This window comes from Saccopteryx leptura, chromosome 2 (assembly GCF_036850995.1).
Source record: "Saccopteryx leptura isolate mSacLep1 chromosome 2, mSacLep1_pri_phased_curated, whole genome shotgun sequence".
Lineage (NCBI taxonomy): Eukaryota > Metazoa > Chordata > Mammalia > Chiroptera > Emballonuridae > Saccopteryx > Saccopteryx leptura.
Window position 1 is genome coordinate 345,227,072 of NC_089504.1, and position 10,651 is coordinate 345,237,722.

General features: G+C 52.2%; 1 protein-coding gene across 2 annotated transcripts; it reads right to left on the reverse strand.

Annotated features, from left to right (window-relative positions):
• Positions 1-470: 470 nt before the first annotated feature.
• On the reverse strand, positions 471-2,048 carry GAST (gastrin). 2 transcript variants are annotated; one of them, XM_066366335.1, is made up of 4 exons: positions 1,941-2,048; positions 1,664-1,763; positions 750-965; positions 471-630 (listed from the first exon to the last, which is right to left on the reverse strand). In XM_066366335.1, the coding sequence occupies exons 3-4, from the start codon at positions 958-960 to the stop codon at positions 527-529; spliced, it is 315 nt and encodes a 104-aa protein (XP_066222432.1). In that variant the 5' UTR covers positions 961-965; positions 1,664-1,763; positions 1,941-2,048; the 3' UTR covers positions 471-526. The 2 variants fall into 2 exon arrangements, with proteins under 2 accessions (XP_066222432.1, XP_066222431.1); XM_066366334.1 differs by lacking the exon at positions 1,664-1,763 and having other exon boundaries at positions 1,941-2,032.
• Between the last annotated feature and the right edge of the window lie 8,603 nt (positions 2,049-10,651).

Here is a 10,651-nt window from a genome sequence, read left to right on the forward strand (position 1 = left end):
GGGGTGTCGCTCTGCCTCGACCAGAGCCACTCTATATCTTTTTTTTTTTTTTAGATTTTTCTTTATTTATTTTAGAGAGAAGAGAAAGAGAAAAGGAGGGAGGAGCAGGAAGCATCAACTCCCATATGTGTCTAGTGGTTTTGAACCAGGCAAGCCCGGGGTTTTGAACCGGTGACCTCAGTGTTCCAGGTCAACACTTTACCCACTGTGCCATCGCTGGTCAGGCTGGGTTTATCTTCTAAAGAGCTCTGGTTGTGACCCCCTCCCCCCATTCTCCCACCCACACGTGTTCAGTGTTAGGCTCTGGGGAAACCAAGAAGGATGAATCACCTAGAGGGGTGCTCAACTCTCCTCCCTGCCTCAACCCCAGCTCCCCTCCCTTGCTCCATGACACTTGACACAATGTGATCCGTTAGAAGCTAGTTTATTTTGATTGGTTTTTCACGGGGCCGGGCTGGGCGGGGGGGGGGGGGGGGGGGGGCGGTGCGGTGGGAGGGGGGGGATGACCGAGCTCCGAAGCTGGGTCCTAGGGAAGTGGGGCCTCCTCCTCGGCACTGCGGCGGCCGAAGTCCATCCATCCATACGCTTCTTCTTCTTCCTCCAGCCATGGCCCCTGCTTCTTGGACAGGTCTGAGGGCCAGAAGTGGGAGAGGAGGTGAGGAAGGGGAAGGACGACTGGCCTCTGGGACTGAGGCCAGGGCCCAAACTGGCTGGGTGAGGCAAGCAGGACGGCTGTCAGCAGCTCCTACCTGCCACCAGGTGTGGGGGGCCCTGGAACCTCAGCTGCCTTTGGTGGTGAGAGGCTGGGTCCATCTGGTCCAGCCAATGTGGCTCCAGGCCCCTCTTGGCCCCTGGACCTGAGGGTACATCCTGCAGCTGCGGGCGGGGCTTCCAAGAAGCTTCGGAGAAGGTGGCCAGAGCCAGCGCCAAGATCAGCGCAGACGCACACAGTCGCTGCATCTTGTCTGCAAAGGAGAGAATGGCCGAGCTTAAGTGCGGGGCGTCCAGGCACCCAGAGGCAGGGGCCAGATGGACTCCAGGCCCCTCCCTGCCGTCAGGTCTGTGGTTCTGCAGGGGCTTGTGGACTGTTGCTGCCAGTTCCCCCTGTCCCCAAGTCTTAAACCTTTCCTCCTTGCCTACCCTAATTCCAGTGACTGCTTTTCTCAGAGGAATTGAAAACTTAGAGGAATGGTTTCTAAATGGTTATGCACAGTTTGAGGCCAGAGTCCCTGTGAGCAGCTCTCTGCATGTTTCAGTCTTGTAATTGAAGGTGAACTTTAAAAGGAACACCAAAGGAACATAGGCACTCAGCTGTGTTATGGACCTCACCGGATCTCTTCGGAGACCTCCCACATATTCACTGTGCCCAGCACTAGCCGCATGTGTTGTCCAATATGGTAGCCACTCCCCCCCGTGGCTCTTTATATTTAAATTAATTAAGATAAAAAGGTCCTCCCTTGCCCTAGCCATATTTGTAGTGCACATGCAGCTGCTGGATACCGTATCGTGCAGTATATAGAGTACTACCATCATCATGGAAAGTTCTTTTGGACAGTGCTGGCCTAGGAAAAAGCTTGAGATGGGGTTCAGGAACCCTGGGTTCCAGTCCCAGCCTTATCCAATAGTTTGGGCTACATCTCCCTCTGGGCCTCAGTTTTCTCACCTGAGAGATGGGAGATTAGCTTCCGTCCTTCTCACCTCCCAGAGTTGGGGTGAATGTGGCAGAAGAGGGTCAGGGCCGGGCCCTAGGTGAAGCAGCAGGTCTGCTCGAAGGCAAGGTTTGGGAAGCCAGGGTCCTAGTGCTAAGACTTAGTAGGGCCTTGGGCTAAGGCAAGGGTCCCAGGCGTGGGAACCCTGAGCTGTGAGCTTGGAATCCTGATAGGGTTTGGGGTGCCATCAGCCCTCTTTCCAGCCTCTCCCTCCCTCCTGGGGGCTCTCACCTGCAGAGCTGGGGGTCGGGTGATGCTGAGGTCTGTCTGGTGCCTCTTGGTTCTCTGCTGGACTGGATGCTCCAGCCCTGCCTTATAAAGCCCTCAAGGCCCCTCCCAAGGCCTCCTCCCCCATGACGCCAGGCTCCCCACAGCGAGAAGAACCCCTGCCCCATCCTGCCATTTAGAGTCAGTCACCCGGATGTGGGGGAAGCGAAGGGGAGTTGACCTTCATGATGAGGAGCAGGAGCAGGGTAGGAGCGATACTTCGGCTGGGCTTGAAGGCAGGCAGGGGAAAGGGGTCAGGAACAAAATCCCCGCCATGTCCTTGAGGTCAGAGGCGTGGTGCTCATCCCTCAGGCTATATTCCATTTGGGGGGCAGCTGAGGCAGATGGACCAAATGACCTTAGATTCAGAGAAAGCATATTTCACCATATATTGATATTTGAAGGTCAGGGAGTGTGTGAACATAGAGTGACATATTATTGCCCTGTCCCTTCTGCCAGGCTCTGCAAACAGGACGTGTCATAGTTATCAGGAGCAATGGGCCATGGGCTGATGGCTCCGCTCTCACTGTCTAGTGGCCGTGTCCTGGTTGGGCCCGTCGCCTTCTCCTACCTGGAAACCCCTGAGTATCGCCCCCTCTCCTTGCACCCTCTGTGCTGGGCTGTGCTGGGCTCACGCCTCCTCCCTGCATCTCCCCTGTTCTGCCCCTCATCCTCCACCTCTTGGAAACCCCCTACCCAGAGCCAGTTCCTTGAGACTCCTGCACATCAAGGCTCAAGGGGAGACAGTAATCTGCATAGCGCACTCACCACTTTTCAATATAAAGATACATCTTCAAATGGTTAGCAAAGAGACTAAAGTGTTTGTCCAAGATGTTCCAGAAAACCAAATAGAACGCTTTATTGTCCTGTTTGATAAATTGCTGCCTCGACTTGGTTTGGACAGAAGTAACAAACTCTAGGCTGTTCTTATTTTTCCGCAGCTGGGACTAGAGATTTTGCTTTTGTTCATGCGTCATCGGAGCCCCTTCCGGTCTGGAGGAGTTTTGAGACCCCTTGGGTCCTGCCTAACGGGCAATGGTATCCACGCTCACAGCCAGCTTTGCCGAGAATTAACAGGTGATGAAGGAAGGAGGCTGTGAGGTATCCATGGCAACCAGTGTCGAATGTTCTGGTGAATAACCACCCATCCAGGGCAGGTCTCGGTGACTCAGCAGATGGACTAAATGTAAATGACAAAAGGAGTGGTGTGGGCATTGGTGATAATAACTGAATCACAGAATCTCAGAGACGGAAGGGACTTGGAGGGGGCTTGAGGAGAAGGGCAAGAGCAGCTAGCTCTGCTCACATCCTGGGGAAAAGAGATGTTCATGTTGCTATGGTAACGGAAAATTATAAGCTTTCAGCAGAGTTCTGTTTGTTCCAGAAAACCAAGACTTAATTTCCACTGGCGGGCGGCAGGGAGGGCGGGTTATGCCCCCTGGCTTCTCTTCCGCAGGCTGGTTGCGCGGGGGGTGGGGGTGGGGGTGGCGACTGCACCAAATAGAAGTATGTGCTCCCTCCCGTTAGCAAGGCGTGGTGGAGGGCCGCTCTTTCAGGGCACTGGCGGGCGCGCAGTCAGGGCTCACGACCACAGCTGAGAGAGGCAGCCCTTACCCCAAGGAACTTGCCATCGTGGAGACTGCATATTCTCCTCGCGATGGTACCTGTTGAGCAGGGGTCCCAAAACTTTTTACACAGGGGGCCAGTTCACTGTCCCTCAGACCGTTGGAGGGCCGGACTACAAAAAAAACTATGAACAAATCCCTATGCACACTGCACATATCTTATTTTAAAGTAAAAAAACAAAACGGGAACAAATACAATATTTAAACTAAAGAACAAGTAAATTTAAATCAACAAACTGACCAGTATTTCAATGGGAACTATGCTCCTCTCACTGACCACCAATGAAAGAGGTGCCCCTTCCAGAAGTGCCGCGGGGGGGCTGGATAAATGGCCTCAGGGGGCCGTAGTTTGGGGACCCCTGCTGTTGAGCTTTGGGCAGCTCTTTCCTTTTCTGAGCTGGTTTTTCCCTCCAGGAAATGAGGAAGATAACTTGGGAGAGAGTCCTGTGAGTCTCTTCACAGAGTCCTGTGAAGCATCATGCATGGTGCCCAGAACTTCCTGGGTATCTCATTTGTTTGCACCTTCTTCCCTTACCCTCTTTGGGTGTCAGCTAGCCTCATCTGTGCAGTGGGAATCGGACACCCCTACCTCCCAGGGCTGCAGTAAAGGGGAAATGTGAACGAGCTTTGCACTCACTTTGTACATGTCAGGGAGCTTCACCTCCCCCAAGGCTTACGAAGGGTAACTCCATAAAAGCATTGTCTATGGACCCAAGGGTTTCCCCTCCTGCTGGCTGTGACTCAGGGACAACTGCCTCGAGGTGCCACTGAAAGAGGCAGCAGGGATGGAGTCTGTGGAGACTGAACTTCTCAGAGACCAGCACCTACTGGTCGGAGGAGGGTTTTGAAACTGAGGAGACCCAGGGTGGAATCCAGGATCCAACACTTTGATGAGTGCGTGAACAGAAGATCCAGTTTCTGGGTCTACCAGGTTGAAGACCAGCTCCTGGACCCTGGGGCCCAGCTCCTCCCCCTCCCCGTGGGTCCTGCCCCTGTGCTCCCAGTGAGGACAAAGCTGGCTGCCAGGCCCTGACAGCCCTTTGCCTGAATGAATGCAGTTGCTCTTCATCAGGATCCTAGGGCTTAAGTGCTGGTGTGTTCCGATGCTACAGATGAAGAAACAGGCCCAGATAGGTGACACAATCCCTGCCCTGAGTTCACGTGACCAAGAAGGAGTGCTGGGCTTACAGCTCAGGTCTCTGTCCACCTAGTTCTGGAATCTTCTTACTCCAGGGGAAGGGAGAGGGTGTCGTAGGCAGAATCACATTTTCCCAAAGATGTCCACACCCATCTCTGGGCCGTGCGAACATGTGATGTTATGTGGCAAAAGCGATTATGCAGATGTAATTAAGGTTGCAGGCTTTAAAGCAAAGCACTTATCCTGGATTGTTTGAGTGGGCCCAATTTAATCAGCTGAGCCTTTAAAAGCAGAGAATGTTCTTTGGCTAGAGACAGCAGTGACGTGGCTGAAGAATGAGTCAGCGAGTTGAGGAATGAAAAGGACTTGACCTGCCCTTGCTGGATTGAAGATGGGAGGCCAAGGGCAACAGGACGAGGAGTGCAGGTGGCCTTAAGAAGCGGAGAGGGGCCCCCAGCTGAGGCCCCACAACCCCACAGGACTGCGTTCGGCCAACAATCTGGATGAACTTGAAGGCAGATTCTTCCAGAGCCTTCAGGAAGGAACGCAGCCCTGTCCACACCTTGATGTGTGAGCCTGGACTTCTCACCTACAGATCTGTGAGAGAATGGATTGGTGTTGTCTGAACCTCCTAAATTTTAGGGCAACAATAGAAAATGGATGCAAGGGGTTCCAGCCTCCGGAAGGCTTTTGTCAGTAAGAACCAGCCCTGAGTGGGTTTGCGTGTGATTTTCCAAATACAGTTAAGGGAGATGTGTGTTAAGGTCTTGGACCGTTCCTCTATTCCATTTCATCGCAGTTATTGAGCACGTGCTGTAAGACAGGCTTTGGATGAGGCCCAGGGGATAAGAGATGAGTATGGTGGCCTTTCCTTGCTTTGGTGGAGTTTGGGTTCTAGGGGAGGGGTCACACACACAAAATAAACATAACGATGGTACCTAGGAAAGGGGAGAACATTTCCTGGGGAGGGAGACTCTCCAAGGGCAGTGCTGTACACCTGACCACAGGTGGCTTTGGGACACATCACTGTTTCTGATGATCACCCTGCCGGCTTCCTAACTGGTTATCGATAGAGGAAGGGATGGAGGCTGATAATGACTCAGTCGCTCTGTCCCAGGCAGTGGAGCCCTGCAGGGTATGACGTTGCTGGGACAAATAGCTATACCTGGGAGGTATTCATGTCAACATGGCCATCCATGGGCCCTCCCAGGGAAGGGGGCTCAGGTGGGGGAAGTGGGATCATGACTTTTGGCTTCTCCTTCTGTTGGGACCAAGGGGATAGCCAGTATGCCACTCTCTGACTGAGCTGGGGAGGCTGCCCACCAACATCAGGGGCCAGGGGCCAGGCCCAGCTGCCTAGGAGAGAGAGCAGGGGGTGCTCCCAGTGTAGCCTACATCTTCTCTACCTGGCCTTCCCTCTCATGTTCTCACCTGCTGCCCATCTGGGCCTTTGGAGCAGTAGCGCTCAATCCACGCTACACACCACGCTTCCCATTAAGATCGCCCTTCGAGCCCTAAGCCCTGCCCTCACGCTCGGGCCGCACAGCACCCCCGTCTTCCCAAATCAGATGTTGAGAACGAGACCTGGGCTCCTGGCTGGAGTCTGCAGGATAGGGGTGTGTGTGCGTGTGCGTGCGTGTGTGTGTGTGTGTGTGCACATGTGCGCGTGCGTGGAAGGAGAGGGCAGATGATTTGCAATCCTGAGCTCAAATCCCAACATGGTACTTCCTAATTCAGCGATTGAAGGCAAGTCACAGACTTGACGATGATACAGGCACTTACCTTGAGGACTGTGGTGAGATTTGGTCTCTCACACATGGTAAGTTCAAAGTAAGGGTCTGCTATTATTATGGGTATTTTCATCACTACCGCCTTACCTGCACCTCATGCTGCTGTTTTCTGCTAACAGGACAATCTCTCCCTTTCCTTGATTACTGTACTTTCTTCTGCACTCTTTCCTGGAACAGTCACTGGCAGCCTGGCAGCCCCCCTCCCCTGCTTCATGTAGGCGGCACACTAGCTTCTTGGGTCTCCCTACCTCTCTCTTCCACAGTGCTGGGTCATGTTGACCTCCACGCTGGAGACTGTCTTGCCTCCCACGTCTTTTTTTTTTATTTTTTAAGTGAGAGGAAGGGAGCCTGACCAGGTGGTGGCGCAGTGGATAGAGCGTCGGACTGGGATGTGGAGGACCCAGGTTCGAGACCCCAAGGTTGCCAGCTTGAATGCGGGCTCATCTGGTTTGAGCAAAGCTCACCAGCTTGGACCCAAGGTCGCTGGCTCGAGCAAGGGGTTACTCGGTCTGCTGTAGCCCTCCAGTCAAGGCACATGTGAGAAAGCAATCAATGAACAACTAAGGTGTCACAACGAAAAACTGATGATTGATGCTTCTTTTTTTTTTTTAATTTTACTTATTCATTTTTAGAGAGGAGAGAGAGAGAGAAACAGAGAGAGAGAAGGGAGAGGAACAGGAAGCATCAACTCCCATATGTGCCTTGACCAGGCAAACCCAGGGTCTCGAACCGGCGACCTCAACATTTCCAGATCAACGCTTTATCCACTGCGCCACCACAGGTCAGGCCTATTGATGCTTCTTATCTCTCTCTGTTCCTGTCTGTCTGACCCTGTCTATCCCTCTTTCTAACTCTCTCTCTGTCTCTGTACAAAAAAAAAAAGAAGGTAAGAGGAGGGGAGATAGAGGGATAGACTCTCATGTGTGCCCCGACTGGGATTCTTCTGGCTACCCCTGTCTAGGGCCAATGCTCAAATCAACCAGGCAATCCTCAGCGCCTGGGGCCGAACCTCGAACCAATCATACCACTGGCTGCGGGAGGAGAAGAGGGAGAGAAAGGGGGAGTGGGAGGAGGGGAGAAGTAGATGGTCGCCTCTCCTGTGTGCCCTGACAGGGAATCGAACTCGGGAAGTCCATACACTGGGCCAACACTCTAGCCACTGAGCAAACCGGCCAGGGCCCTCCCATGTCTTAACAATAATAACTCCCACTGTTGAATGAGCACATTTTTATAATAAAATATTGGAAAGTATTTTGTTTAGCAATGTCAGATAGTGGCTATTGAATGGGAAAACAATTCTAAAAGCACCTATTTGAGAGAAGCATTTACCCGGGTGCATTTTCGAGTTAAGGAAGAGAGGGTGGCCAGGTGACGGTGCTCGCCCAGGTGTCGCAGGCAGCAGGGGAGGGGCTGAGCGGTGAACCTGGTCAGTCTTCTTGGACTCTGAGTACTGCTCCCTCTCCTCACTCACAGTCTCTCCAGAAGCCCAATCCGCCTTCCCTGTGACCTCCAGTTCCTCTACCTGCCGGGGTCCTCACACCCACCCACCCCACTGGTCTCACTTTCCTCCCTCCCAGCCTGGCCCCATGGTTTGTCATTTCAGTTATGTGGGATGCACCTAGATTGCTGTCCCTCTTTTGCTCCAGAATCTGCCAGGCTGGTCCCTAGATCCTGACAGAAGACACCACCACCGCTTCCTGTCTCCCCCTCTGTGCAAACAGGAAAGTTCCTGAAAGTGGGCAGTTGATTCAATTGCAAATTAATATTCTGCAACTGGGTTGTTGCCTGGCAACTGTGTGAATCATATCTCTCTTTGTTTCCAAGCTCATCTGACAGTCCTTTTCTGGACGTGACCACAGCTGTCTGAGTCCTTCTGTCCTTGTCTCCATCACCGGAGGTGCGTGGCCCTGTTCAGGTCAGTCCCTGTACCAGGGCCTTTCGTCGCAAACTCTCCTGTCTGCTTAGAGATCTTGTACCTTCACTTCTTCATTCATACATTCATCTATTTATTGAAAAAAAAATTTTTTTTTTTTTTTCATTTTTCTGAAGCTGGAAACAGGGAGAGACAGTCAGACAGACTCCCGCATGCGCCCGACCGGGATCCACCCGGCACGCCCACCATGGGGCGGTGCTCTGCCCACCAGGGGGCGATGCTCTGCCCATCCTGGGCGTCGCCATATTACGACCAGAGCCACTCTAGCGCCTGGGGCAGAGGCCGAGGAGCCATCCCCAGCGCCCGGGCCATCTTTGCTCCAATGGAGCCTTGGCTGCGGGAGGGGAAGAGAGAGACAGAGAGGAAAGCGCGGCGGAGGGGTGGAGAAGCAAATGGGCGCTTCTCCTGTGTGCCCTGGCCGGGAATCGAACCCGGGTCCTCCGCACGCTAGGCCGACGCTCTACTGCTGAGCCAACCGGCCAGGGCCTGAAAATTTTTTTCTAAGTGCCTTTTTTTTTTTTTTTTTTTTGTGCCAGACACTGTGTTGACCCTGGAGACACGCTGCTAATCAACTGGGTCTTTGTTCCTTTCCTCTTGGAGGGGAGATTGTGATGTGTGACCTTAAATTGCCATGAACAATTGCAGGAGGGAAGTAAGCAGGGAAGCCTTCCCCTTCCTCCTGGAACTTGAAGCTCTCCTCCAGGCAATCCTCTTGACAGCTACATTTTTTCACTGCCCTTTTCCTTTAATAATGGTGATGATGATTAAAATTTAGGAAGAAAAAAAATTTTTTTTTTGTATTTTTCTGAAGCTGGAAACAGGGAGGCAGTCAGACAGACTCCCACATGCGCCTGACCGGGATCCACCCGGTATGCCCACCAGGGGGCGATGCTATGCCCATCTGGGGCATCGCTCTGTCTCATCCAGAGCCATCCTAGCGCCTGAGGCAGAGGCCACAGAGCCATCCTCAGCGCCCGGGCCATCTCTGCTCCAATGGAGCCTTGACTGCGGGAGGGGAAGAGAGAGATAGAGAGGAAGGAGAGGGGGAGGGGTGGAGAAGCAGATGGGCGCCTCTCCTGTGTGCCTTGGCCGGGAATTAAACCCGGGACTTCTGCACGCCAGGCCGACGCTCTACCACTGAGCCAACCGGCCAGGGCCGACCTCAGGGTTTCTAACCTGGGAACTCAGTGTCCCAGGTCGGCACTCTGTCTATTATACCACCACCAGTTGGGCTTTAGGGAGCTCTTCTAATGGCCAGATTCTTATGGTAAGCACTTTGTATGCATTGTGTTTTATAATCCTCACCACAAAGTCAACCAAGGAATGCAGGAGAAAAGAAACCTGATAAAAGTGAATGATTGAGAAAAACAAAAAAAAATGATAGACTTGATAAGACAAAGAATGGCTTATTTTTGAAAAAAATAAAACAGAAACATCTAGCAAGTCTACTTATTCAAAGAATAGAAATCACATTTGGTTAGATAGGAGAAAGATTTCAAAATGGCCCTGGCCAGTTGGCTCAGTGGTAGAATGTTGGCCTGCTATGTGGATGTCCCGGGTTCAATTCCTGGTCAGGGCACACAGGAGAAGCACCCATCTGCTTTTCCATCCCTTCCCCTCTCACTTCTTTCTTTCTCTCTTCTCCTCCCCTCCTGCAGCCATGGCTCGATTAGGGCGAGTTGGCCCTGGGCGCTGAGGATGGCTCCATGCCCTCTGCCTCAGGTGCTAAAAAATGGCTCTGGTTGCAATGGAACAAGGGCCCCAGATGGGCAGAGCATTGCCCTCGAGTGGGCTTGCCTCGTGGATCCTGGTTCGGGTGTATGTGCGAGTCTGTCTCTGCCTCCCCATCTCTCACTAGAAAAAAAAAAAATTAAAAATGGAGATTTTTTTTTTAATTATAAGAAGTACTACGCGTAATTTTATGCTAATAAATACGATAGTCTCAATAAAGGGGTCGATTTTTTTCTAAAAAAGAAAAATATACATATTTCTAAAATCAAGAAGAAAACTCAAGCCTGACCCATGGTGGTGTAATGGATAAAATGTTGACCTGGAATGCTGAAGGTGTCTGTTCCAAACCCTGGCTTCCCTGATCAAGGCAATATGGGAGTTGATGCTTTCTCCCCCCTTCTCTCTCTCTCTCTTGAAAATGAATAAATAAAATCTTAAAGAGTAAAAAAGAAACCAAA

Excerpts from the sequence above, each read along its gene's own strand:
- GAST (XM_066366335.1), bottom strand. The coding sequence starts at position 960 with ATGCAGCGACTGTGTGCGTCTGCGCTGATCTTGGCGCTGGCTCTGGCC. Across the intron at positions 631-749 it reads CCCCCCACACCTGGTGGCAG|ACCTGTCCAAGAAGCAGGGG; the intron begins GTAGGAGCTGCT and ends TCTGGCCCTCAG.